At 24.5% G+C, this 13,510-nt stretch overlaps 1 protein-coding gene across 6 annotated transcripts in view; it reads right to left on the reverse strand.

Moving 5' to 3' along the window:
* The window catches only part of LOC145258264 (carbohydrate sulfotransferase 1-like), a 209,328-nt gene that overhangs the window by 99,839 nt on the left and 95,979 nt on the right, over nt 1-13,510 (reverse strand). For all 6 annotated transcript variants that reach the window (XM_080116251.1, XM_080116250.1, XM_080116252.1 and 3 more), the window contains exon 3: nt 11,096-11,201. In XM_080116251.1, the coding sequence (XP_079972377.1) occupies nt 11,096-11,192 (97 nt within the window). In that variant the 5' untranslated portion in view covers nt 11,193-11,201. The remainder of the gene's footprint in view (nt 1-11,095; nt 11,202-13,510) is intronic.

Here is a 13,510-nt window from a genome sequence, read left to right on the forward strand (position 1 = left end):
TTTGAAATTGAATTTCAATCTTAAAATTAAGAAGCGAATACAATAGTTTTTAATAATCATGAATTTATTTATAGATTAAAAACAATTCAATTTCGATCATAAATGTTCTCATCAGTCATGGAATGTGTGTGTGTGTGTGTGTGTGTGTGTGTGTGTGTGTGTGTGTGTGTGTTTACGATTTTCTTTCCTCGTGACATGAAGTCACTGATGAAAATGAATATCATCGAAACTAAGTTGTTTATAATGTTTAAATCAATTTTTATTAAATATATATACATATATACATACATATATATGCATATATATATATATATATATATATATATATATATATATATCCATTCACTTTCGTTTTTAATTTTCCTGTGAAATTCTCTTGTTCAGATAGGGGAGCGTTTCATATTAGTAATAAAAGATATTTTATGGTTTCAGCTTTCTTTTCATTAATTGTTTTAAATAGCCGCATGTTATCATGGAATGTTGTTATTGAACATAATTTTAAGGCGCAGGAAATCCTGAGAGTTGTTGTTGTTGTTATTGTTGTTGTTGTTGTTTTGTTTTTTGTTTTTTTTTGTTTTTTTTTTGGGGGGGGGGATTTTTTATTTTAAAATTCAGTAAAAAGCTCTATTAATGATTAAACAAATTTACGATAATTTAATTAATTACAAGTACTTTTCACAAAAGCTTGACTTGATAGTTTTTAAAATATTGGACGGGCGTGTTTTTTTTTTTTTTTTTGTATTTACGGTGTTTATTGATTATTTCGTCTTGTGGAGAGATCGGTAGGGAGGCACAAGCAAGAGAGTATACGGAGTTTAACGTATTGTAAACTGCTTGTAGCAGATATTCCATATTGAACGCTAAGGAAATACACAAAACTAAGTTAATATCATTCCAAGTGTTTACTTTCCTTCGATGTTCCAATAACACAACCATTTTTATATTCTTAAAAACTCAACCAAAAATTAAATACTTTTAAAATTATTAGATGATAAAAATACTGAAGCTTCTGATTCATCAGAGTTCAATAAAATTGGCAATATTTATCTAGTACGTAAAGTAAAGTATGATGTCCCCTTATTTCAATTCCTCGGAAAGTCTAATAGATAAAATAATGAAATTAAAAATCTCTTTTTACATTCATTATTGCTATCTATTGTTCCGTTTATTTTTTTGTTTTTGTTTTTACAATACTATGCTTATCGTTTATTAGCGTGTTTTACATTTTCATATTTAGTCCGCTTCTCAGTTTTAGTTTTTATTACTAACATTATAGACAAATCAGAAAAAATAATACCCTCTCAGTTGCAAAACCTCTTACTGCTACCAGAATCACTGGGTTCACTACTTCATATACACATTTAAACTTCATCACTTGATCATTATAATTAACATTATAACGATAAAATATATTTATTAAAAAATTGCTGGACAAACTCAATTAGATGTTTTTTTTACTTTGCAGAAGGATAAATAATATTTATTCGCGATTCTCCAGGAGGAGAAATAATATTGCACATTTTCAAATGTTATGAAAGAAAACCAACATATCTAAAGCATACCTTGAAAATGGCACATCTTTATGGAACTCAAAAAGTTGAAAATATTATTTTAAAGACATACTATGTACTTTTAATATTTATGTTATATAACGATGAGGTATATGAATGGAAGGATTTGAGTGAGACCTCAAAGATCAATGGTGATCTAAAAGCGGAAAGCAGAAACGACTTGAATTCATGCGTGGACGAATGAACTATTTCTCTGATGTTTTATCGCACATCGTTTAAAATAAACGTTTATAAACCAACGAACAGATGTTCTCTTGGCTTGTGTCAATATAGTAGTTTGTCTCAAACCAATAGTGACGACAAGGAAGAATGATTGATCAGAGTGGCAACGAGAAGATCAAACGCATGCGTGAATCTGATTCACATCGACAGCACGCATGCGTAAAGGGCATTTTATACACTTACCGATAAGATCTAGTCTACTATTTAAATAGAAGAAGGTCTAATAATTGGCTAAATAAATTCACTTGTAACCTTATCGAAATATTTCAAACATTTCGAGGAAATGCATGTATCTTAACAAATGCTAATTATAATTTTAAGTAATCAGAAATGTAAATAAATAGAATATTCCACAACAATTCATTTTTATTTATATTTTACAAGCGATGAAATGCGTTATCTACGGAAGACCAATGACCTTCATTTTGAGATGCATAAGAAAATAAACAACATTTAAGTAATCAACACGCAAGAATAATATTAATCTGAATAAGAAGTTGTAAGTCAATACAACGTAGTTGTTTTAAATAAATAATCATTGATCTATTTAAAAATTAAAATCAAACTAGTTCGACAACAAACGTCTGGAATCAATTTATTTTTTCTTATCTAAGAAATTGTGATATTGTCATTAGAAAATCGACATCCATGTGATCTTAAACGATTTTTTCAAATGTTCTAAATTAAGATTTTTATTTTTTTGGTTGGTTGTTTTACGGCATATCAACCTTTTTCAGGTGTTTTAATGCCGAATTTAGTTATTTTGAAAAAAAATTTTAATAGAATATATTTGTCTTTTGCAAATCAGTTTCTATTTAACCCATAGTTGGGACCCTAATAGGTACTACCACTCCGGGTCAGAGTGGACCTGGGAGCAATGGCAATTAAAGGGTGGCTCCACACTCCCCAAAGCCCGCAAGCTGGGCCCTCACCATCGGATATAGTTTAAGGTCATATCCATGACCTCTAAATTAAGAAAATCACGCATGGCTTAAAGACTGTTTCATCGAAGTGTGTGAATTTGAAATTGAATTTGAATCTTAAAATTAAGAAGCGAATACAAGTTTTTAATAATCATTAATTTATTTATATATTAAAAACAATTCAATTTCGATCATAAACATGGAATTTATGAATGTTTTTTACGATTTTCTTTCCTCATGACATGGAGTCGCTGATGAAAATGAATATCATCGAAATTGAGTTGCTTATAATTTTTAAATCAATTTTTATTAAAAAAAATAATAATTCTGCGTTTTATTCATTTTTTCAACTTATAAGTTCTAATCCAAATGTACGCAATACTTACACCGATGAAAAGCTTTGATGTATTTTTTGTTTGTTTAAATATTTAATTTTATAACTAAATAGTTTTAATTATTTCATTAAACAATTAAACGTTTATTATTTAAATATTTAATTTTATAACTAAATATTTTAATTATTTAATTAAACAATTAAACGTTTATTATTTAAATATTTAATTTTATTACTAAATAGTTTTAATTATTTCATTAAACAATTAAACGTTTATTATTTAAATATTTAATTTTATAACTAAATAGTTTTAATTATTTCATTAAACAATTAAACGTTTATTATTATACTGTGTTCATTTTACAGCACTTTTATCAATAAAAATAATTCTATTTTAATTAATCAATATGCGTCGTTTAGCAGCAAAAAGAAATTTGTAGCGGTATGTACGACGCACACGCACCACATGAAAACACATATTTGCCGCTGCCTTAGTTATAAATAACAGGTCTTATTTGCTGGATGAATGGTCAGACGTATGGCTGGGAGTTCAATGTCTTTCATGATTGGAAAATGTATTTGTTATTCTATGTAAAATGTATTTGTTATTCTATGTAAAATGTATTTTTATTCTATGTAAAATATATTTGTTATTCTATGTAAAATGTATTTGTTATTCTATGTGAAATATATTTGTTATTCTATGTAAAATGTATTTGTTATTCTATGTAAAATGTATTTGTTATTCTATGTAACATGCATTTGTTATTCTATGTAAAATGTATTTGTTATTCTATGTAAAATGTATTTGTTATTCTGTGTAAAATGTATTTGTTATTCTATGTAAATGTATTTGTTATTCTATGTAAAATGTATTTGTTATTCTAAATAGTTTTAATTATTTCATTAAACAATTAAACGTTTATTACTTAAATATTTAATTTTATAACTAAATAGTTTTAATTATTTCATTAAACAATTTAACGTTTATTATTTAAATATTTAATTTTATAACTAAATAGTTTTAATTGTTTCATTAAACAATTAAACGTTTATTATTTAAATATTTAATTTTATAACGAAATAGTTTTAATTGTTTCATTAAACAATTAAACGTTTATTATTTAAATATTTAATTTTATAACTAAATAGTTTTAATTATTTCATAAAACAATTAAACATTTATTATTATACTGTGTTCATTTTACAGCACTTTTATCAATAAAAATAATTCTATTTTAATCAATCAATAAACGTCGTTTAGCAGCAAAAAAAAATTTGTAGCGGTATGTACGACGCACACACACCACATGAAAACAAATATTTGCCGCTGCCTTAGTTATAAATAACATATCTTATTTGCTGGATGAATGGTCAGACGTATGGCTGGGAGGTCAATGTCTTTCATGATTAGAAAATGTATTTGTTATTCTATGTAAAATGTATTTGTTATTCTATGTAAAATGTATTTGTTATTCAATGTAAAATGTATTTGTTATTCTATGTAAAATGTATTTGTTATTCTATGTAAAATGTATTTGTTATTCTATGTAAAATGTATTTGTTATTCTATGTAAAATGTATTTGTTATTCTATGTAAAATGTAATTGTTATTCTATGTAAAATGTATTTGTTATTCTATGTAAAATGTATTTGTTATTCTATGTAAAATGTATTTGTTGTTCTATGTAAAATGTATTTGTTATTCTATGTAAAATGTATTTGTTATTCAATGTAAAATGTATTTGTTATTCTATGTAAAATGTATTTGTTATTCTATGTAAAATGTATTTGTTATTCTGTGTAAAATGTAATTGTTATTCAATGTAAAATGTATTTTTTATTCTATGTAAAATGTATTTTTTATTCTATGTAAAATGTATTTGTTATTCTATGTACAATGTATTTGTTATTCAATGTAAAATGTATTTGTTATTCTATGTAAAATGTAATTGTTATTCTATGTACAATGTATTTGTTATTCTATGTAAAATGTATTTGTTATTCTGTGTAAAATGTATTTGTTATTCTATGTAAAATGTATTTTTTATTCTATGTAAAATGTATTTGTTATTCTGTGTAAAATGCATTTGTTATTCTATGTAAAATGTATTTGTTATTCAATTAAAATGTATTTGTTATTCTATGTAAAATGTATTTGTTATTCTATGTAAAATGTATTAGTTATTCTATGTAAAATGTATTTGTTATTCTATGTAAAATGTATTTGTTATTCTATGTAAAATGCATTTGTTATTCTATGTAAAATGTGTTTTTTATTCTATGTAAAATGTATTTGTTATTCTATGTAAAATGTATTTGTTGTTCAATGTAAAATGTATTTGTTATTCTATGTAAAATGTATTTGTTATTCTCTGTAAAATGTATTTGTTATTCTATGTAGAATGTATTTGTTATTCTGTGTAAAATGTAATTTTTATTCAATGTAAAATTTATTTGTTATTCTATGTAAAATGTATTTTTTATTCTATTTAAAATGTATTTGTTATTATATGTACAATGTATTTGTTATTCAATGTAAAATGTATTTTTTATTCTATGGAAAATGTAACTGTTATTCTATGTACAATGTATTTGTTATTCTATGTAAAATGTATTTGTTATTCTGTGTAAAATGTATTTGTTATTCTATGTAAAATGTATTTGTTATTCTATGTAAAATGTATTTGTTATTCTATGTAAAATGCATTTGTTATTTTGTGTAAATTGTATTTAGTATTCTGTGTAAAATGTATTTGTTATTCTGTGTAAAATGTATTTGTTATTCTTTGTAAAATGTATTTGTTATTCTGTGCTGAATGTAATTGTTATTCTGTGTAAAATGTATTTGTTATTCTGTGCAAAATGTAATTGTTAATCGATGTAAAATGTATTTCTTATTCTATGTACAATGTATTTGTTATTCTATGTAAAATGTATTTGTTATTCTGTGTAAAATTTATTTGTTATTCTATGTAAAATGAATTTGTTATTCTGTGTAAAATGAATTGGTTATTCTATGTAAAATGTATTTGTTATACAATGTAAAATGTATTAGTTATTCTGTGTAAAATGTATTTGTTATTCTGTGTAAAATGCATTTGTTATTTTGTGTAAATTGTATTCGTTATTCTGTGTAAAATGTATTTGTTATTCTGTGTAAAATGTATTGGTTATTCTGTGTAAAATGTAATTGTTATTCTGTGTAAAATGTATCTGTTATTCTATGTAAAATGCATTTGTTTTTTGTGTAAATTGTATTTGGTATGCTGTTTAAAATGTATTTGTTATTCTATGTAAAATGTATTTGTTATTCTGTGTAAAATGTATTAGTTATGCTATGTAAAATACATTTGTTATTCAATGTAAAATATATTTGTTATTCTATGTGAAATGTAATTGTTATTCTGTGTAAAATGTATTAGTTATGCTATGTAAAATGCATTTGTTATTCAATGTAAAATGTATTTGTTATGCTATGTAAAATGTATTTGTTATTCTATGTAAAATGAATTTGTTATTCTATGTAAAATACATTTGTTATTCTGTGTAAAATGTATTTGTTAATCTATGTAAAATGTAATTGTTATTTTGTGCAAAATGTAATTGTTATTCTATGTAAAATGTATTTGTTATTCTATGTACAATGTATTTGTTATTCTATGTAAAATGTATTTGTTATTCTGTGTAAAATGTATTTGTTATTCTATGTAAAATGTATTTGTTATTCTGTGTAAAATGTATTTGTTGTTCTATGTAAAATGTATTTGTTATTCTTTTTAAAATGTATTTGTTATTCTGTGTAAAATGTATTTGTTATAGTATGTAAAATGCATTTTTTATTTTGTGTAAATTTTATTTGTTATTCTGTGTAAAATGTATTTGTTATTCTATGTAAAATGTATTTGTTATTCTGTGTAAAATGTATTTGTTATTCTGTGTAAAATGTAATTGTTATTCTATGTAAAATGCATTTGTTATTTTGTGTAAATTGTATTTGGTATTCTGTGTAAAATGTATTTGTTATGCTATGTAAAATGTATTTGTTATTCTATGTAAAATTTATTTGTTATTCTATGTAAAATGTATTTGTTATTCTATGTAAAATGTATTTGTTATTCTATGTAAAATGTATTTGTTATTCTGTGTAAAATGTATTTGTTATTCTATGTAAAATGCATTTGTTATTCTATGTAAAATGTATTTGTTATTCCATGTAAAATGTATTTGTTGTTCCATGTTAAATGTATTTGTTATTCTATGTAAAATGTATTTGTAATTTTATGTAAAATGTATTTGTTATTCTATGTAAAATGTATTTGTTATTCTGTGTAAAATGTATTTGTTATTCTATGTAATATTAATTTGTTATTCTATGTAAAATGCATTTGTTATTCTATGTACAATGTGATTGTTATTCTATGTAAAATGTATTTGTTATTCTGTGTAAAATGTATTTGTTATTCTATGTAAAATGTATTTGTTATTCTATGTAAAATTCATTCGTTATTCTATGTAAAATGCATTTGTTATTCGGTTTAAAATGTATTTGTTATTCTATGTAAAATGTATTTGTTATTATATGTAAAATGTATTTGTTCTTCTATGTAAAATGCATTTGTTGTTCTGTGTAAAATGTATCTGTTATTCTATGTAAAATGTATTTGTTATTCTATGTAAAATGCATTTGTTATTTTGTGTAAATTGTATTTGGTATTCTGTGTAAAATGTATGTTATTCTGTGTAAAATGTATTTGTTATTCTATGTAAAATGTATTTGTTATTCTGTGCTGAATGTAATTGTTATTCTGTGTAAAATGTAATTGTTATTCTGTGCAAAATGTATTTGTTATTCTATGTAAAATGTATTTCTTATTCTATGTACAATGTATTTTTTATTCTATGTAAAATGTATTTGTTATTCTGTGTAAAATGTATTTGTTATTCTATGTAAAATGCATTTGTTATTCTGTGTAAAATGAATTTGTTATTCTATGTAAAATGTATTTGTTATACAATGTAAAATGTATTAGTTATTCTGTGCAAAATGTATTTGTTATTCTATGCAAAATGCATTTGTTATTCGTGTAAATTGTATTCGTTATTCTGTGTAAAATGTATTTGTTATTCTATGTAAAATGTATTTGTTATTCTGTGTAAAATGTATTTGTTATTCTATGTAAAATACATTTGTTATTCAATGTAAAATGTATTTGTTATTCTATGTGAAATGTAATTGTTATTCTGTGTAAAATGTATTAGTTATGCTTTGTAAAATGCATTTGTTATTCAATGTAAAATGTATTTGTTATGCTATGTAAAATGTATTTGTTATTCTATGTAAAATGAATTTGTTATTGTATGTAAAATGCATTTGTTATTCTGTGTAAAATGTATTTGTTATTTTATGTAAAATGTAATTGTTATTTTGTGCAAAATGTAATTGTTATTCTATGTAAAATGTATTTGTTATTCTATGTACAATGTATGTGTTATTCTATGTAAAATGAATTTGTTATTCTGTGTAAAATGTATTTGTTATTCTATGTAAAATGCATTTGTTATTCTGTGTAAAATGTATTTGTTATTCTATGTAAAATGTATTTGTTATTCTATTTAAAATGTATTTGTTATTCTGTGTAAAATGTATTTGTTATAGTATGTAAAATGCATTTGTTATTTTGTGTAAATTTTATTTGTTATTCTGTGTAAAATGTATTTGTTATTCTATGTAAAATGTATTTGTTATTCTGTGTAAAATGTATTTGTTATTCTATGTAAAATGCATTTGTTATTCTGTGTAAAATGTATTTGTTAATCTATGTAAAATGTAATTGTTATTTTGTGCAAAATGTAATTGTTATTCTATGTAAAATGTATTTGTTATTCTATGTACAATGTATGTGTTATTCTATGTAAAATGAATTTGTTATTCTGTGTAAAATGTATTTGTTATTCTATGTAAAATGCATTTGTTATTCTGTGTAAAATGTATTTGTTATTCTATGTAAAATGTATTAGTTATTCTATGTAAAATGTATTTGTTCTTCTATGTAAAATGCATTTGTTGTTCTGTGTAAAATGTATTTGTTATTCTATGTAAAATGTATTTGTTATTCTGTGTAAAATGTATTTGTTATTCTATGTAAAATGTATTTTTTATTCTGTGATAAATGTAATTTTTATTCTATGTAAAATGTATTTGTTATTCTATGTAAAATATATTTGTTATTCTGTGTAAAATGTATTTGTTATTCTGTGCTAAATGTAATTGTTATTCTATGTAAAATGTATTTGTTATTCTATGTAAAATGTATTTGTTATTCTGTGTAAAATGTATTTGTTATTCTATGTAAAATGTATTTGTTATTCTGTGCTAAATGTAATTGTTATTCTGTGTAAAATGTAATTGTTATTCTGTGCAAAATGTAATTGTTATTCTATGTAAAATGTATTTGTTATTCTATGTACAATGTATTTGTTATTCTATGTAAAATGTATTTGTCATTCTGTGTAAAATGTATTTGTTATTCTATGTAAAATGCATTTTTTATTCTGTGATAAATGTAATTGTTATTCTATGTAAAATGTATTTGTTATACTATGTAAAATGTATTTGTTATTATGTGTAAAATGTATTTGTTATTCTATGTAAAATGCATTTGTTATTTTGTGTAAATTGTAATCGTTATTTTGTGTAAAATGTATTTGTTATTCTATGTAAAATGTATTTGTTATTCTGTGTAAAATGTATTTGTTATTCTGTGTAAAATGTATTTGTTATTCTATGTAAAATGCATTTGTTATTTTGTGTAAATTGTATTTGGTATTCTGTGTAAAATGTATTTGTTATTCTATGTAAAATGTAATTGTTATTCTGTGTAAAATGTATTTCTTATGCTATGTAAAATGTATTTGTTATTCAATGTAAAATGTATTTGTTATTCTATGTAAAATGTATTTGTTATTCTATGTAAAATATATTTGTGTTCTATATAAAATGCATTTGTTATTCTATGTAAAATGGATTTGTTATTCTATGTAAAATGTATTTGTTATTCTGTGTAAAATGCAATGCGCATCATACATTTACTTGATTAACATTCGGGTTTGCTAATCTTTGAATTAATTTTAAATTTAGAAGAGAAATCCTAATTTAAGCCAATTTTTCTTACGTTTTAAAAAAATAATTTTCATTCATCTGTCAATAAATTTTCTATTTGTAAATTATTAGTATAAATCAAAATACGTTTATTTAATTAATCGGAATTCATTATTGAGATGAGTATTGTTTTTTATCTATTTATTGCGGACTATCATCCTCATCTTTTTTTACTTGTTGTTTCACGATATTTCGGCCAACTATTCCTCTGGCCTTCGTGAAGTAGTTACCGCGACGGAATAGGAACTACGAATCGAAATGTGCAATTAGGAGATTTTCACGTCCTATCACGTCATGGTAAATACCTGATGAAGGCCAGGGGAATAATTGGCCGAAACGTCGTGAACAGCAACAAAAAGATTAGCATAATAGTTCGCAATAAATAAATCAATAAAAGATACTTTTCTTTCATCTTTATGAACTTGAAGACAACACGGTCGAATAATAACTGATATTTATAACCTAATATATAATATTTTAAAATCTTATTATTGTAAAAAAAAACACGGTCAAATAATAACTGATAATTATAACCTAATATATAATATTTTAAAATCTTATTATTGTAAAAAAAATAAATACTTTTTAGCAATAATCTTATTTTTAAAAATAACAAATAATATTTAAAAGTAAAATATTTTAATGGATCTTGTATATTCGACGGTCACCTGAAGGTTTCCTTTTCATTAGATACGAAATAAAGATGTAAAGGAGGGCGGCACTCCTTTCCTGGGTTGTTTCAAAATTCTGAGTATTGTGTAAGGCGGTATCAACTTCTATTTTTTGTAAAAAATAAAATATGGCTCTTTTCTCCAATCAAAGCTCTGATAAAGAACATTTAAATAGGAATTTTCACTGATTAAAGAGAAGGAAATATATTTACATTCAAATAGTTGTGCCGGCAGTATCAAGATTATAACAGTCAAACTCATAGCTAAAACGCAGGCAAATCTGCGGGAGATTTTTCGTGGACTTGGCATGGCTGCAATCTGTGGAAAAAAATAAACAAATTTTAAAGTAGCAATATTATGAAAAAAATATAATTTTAATTGTATTTTTTTCAATGCATCGTTATCACGTACTCATGCACTGCAAACAGGAAATCAAATCTATTTTTAAGTACAGGCGAATAATAGAACAACCGTTAAAATTGACAATGATAAACAATGTTTATTGGAACCGTTATGTAGTTGTTTTTATACGACCCATTATGTAGTTGTTATTATATGAACCATTATATAGTTGTTGTTATACGAAGCATTATGTAGTTGTTATTATATGAACCATTATGTGGTTGTTATTTTACGCACCATTATGTAGTTGTTATTATACGAACCATTATGTATTTGTAATTATACGAACAATTATGTAGCTGTTATTATACGAACAATTATGTAGCTGTTAATATACGAACCATTATGTAGTTGTTATTATACGAACCATTATGTAGTTGTTATTACACGAACCGTTATGTAGTTGTTATTATACGAACCATTATGTAGTTGTTATTTTACGAACCATTATGTAGTTGTTATTAAACGAACCGTTATGTAGTTGTTATTAAACAAACCGTTATGTAGTTGTTATTATACGAACCATTATGTAGTTGTTAGTATAGAACCATTATGTAGTTGTTATTATACGAACCATTATGTAGTTGTTATTATACGAAGAATTATGTAGCTGTTATTATACGAACCATTATGTAGTTGTTATTATACGAACCATTATGTAGTTGTTATTATACGAACTATTATGTAGCTGTTATTATACGATCCATTATGTAGTTGTTGTTATACGAACCAGTATGTAGGTGTTATTATACGAACCATTATATAGTTGCTATTATACGAAAAATTATGTAGTTGCTATTATACGAACCATTATGTAGTTATTATACGAAACAATGTGTAGTTTTTATTATACGAACCATTATGCGGTTGTTATTTTACGAACCATTATGTAGTTGTTATTATACGAACCATTATGTAGTTGTTATTATACGAACCATTATGTAGTTGTTATTATACGAACCATTATGTAGTTGTTATTATACGAACCATTATGATGTAGTTGTTATTATACGAACCATTATGATGTAGTTGTTATTATACGAACCATTATGATGTAGTTGTTATTATACGAACCAGTATGTAGTTGTTATTATACGAACCATTATGTAGTTGTTATTATACGAACCATTATGTAGTTGTTATTATACGAACCATTATGTAGTTGTTATTATACGAACCATTATGTAGTTGTTATACGAACCATTATGATGTAGTTGTTATTATACGAACCATTATGATGTAGTTGTTATTATACGAACCATTATGATGTAGTTGTTATTATACGAACCAGTATGTAGTTGTTATTATACGAACCATTATGATGTAGTTGTTGCTCCCCCTACAAAGGAGGGTGGATCTGTAAATTCACCCTTGTCCGTTCGTCCGTTCGTCTATCCGTACTTTTCTCAATAACTACGCCTTGGATTTTTTGGGGAATCTTGCGCAAACATTAGACATGATATGAGTAAAAAAGTTACAGAACGGATTTCCCAGGAAAAGTTCGGCTGCCTCCCTAGGGGTATCTATCAGGTTAAAATGGCTAAAATTGTCACTTTTGTGCTTATTAAAAACAAAGTGTTTCCTTTGATTTTTATAAAACTTTCTGAAAAGTTGTAACTAACTGATTTCTATATACAATATATGATTTCTATATTTCGCGATAACTCTTGGGTGTGCCCCAGGGTCTCTTTTAGGGATAATAAAAACACTCCATTTTTTATATTATATTTATCCAAAATTTTCTGTGTATGTCTATTTAGCAGTTTTGCATGGTGCTGATTCCAAATTTAAATATGTTAAGGCCTTGGGGACTTTCGGGGTTAAATGGGTGTAGGGTCAAATGATAAACTTGGTGATTTCTTTCTTTTTTTGCATGGTGCATAACTGAAATTTACATATGTTAAAGCCTAAAACTGCGCAGTTTTTTCATTTTCACCAGGATTTGACGTCCTCTGGGGACTTCTGGGGCTAAATGGGGGGGGGCAAAAGCTGAACTTATTCATTTTTCATGCCTCGTCCACTGTGTACTCGGAGGGGGGGGTTATGCATACTTCATTTGTTATACGAACCATTATGTAGTTATTATTACTATTGAATTGCAGAATCAAAAGTTAGGAGATTCATTTTTAATTCGAGACTGAGAGTTTGTTTTTAAGAGAGCTTGTGTTTTGATTACAAATATCATAGAGAGAATCGAAAAATCTAACCCTCTCACAATCCCAAGT

Source organism: Euprymna scolopes, chromosome 33 (genome assembly GCF_053919585.1).
Source record: "Euprymna scolopes isolate OS-2025 chromosome 33, ASM5391958v1, whole genome shotgun sequence".
NCBI classification, from domain to species: domain Eukaryota; kingdom Metazoa; phylum Mollusca; class Cephalopoda; order Sepiida; family Sepiolidae; genus Euprymna; species Euprymna scolopes.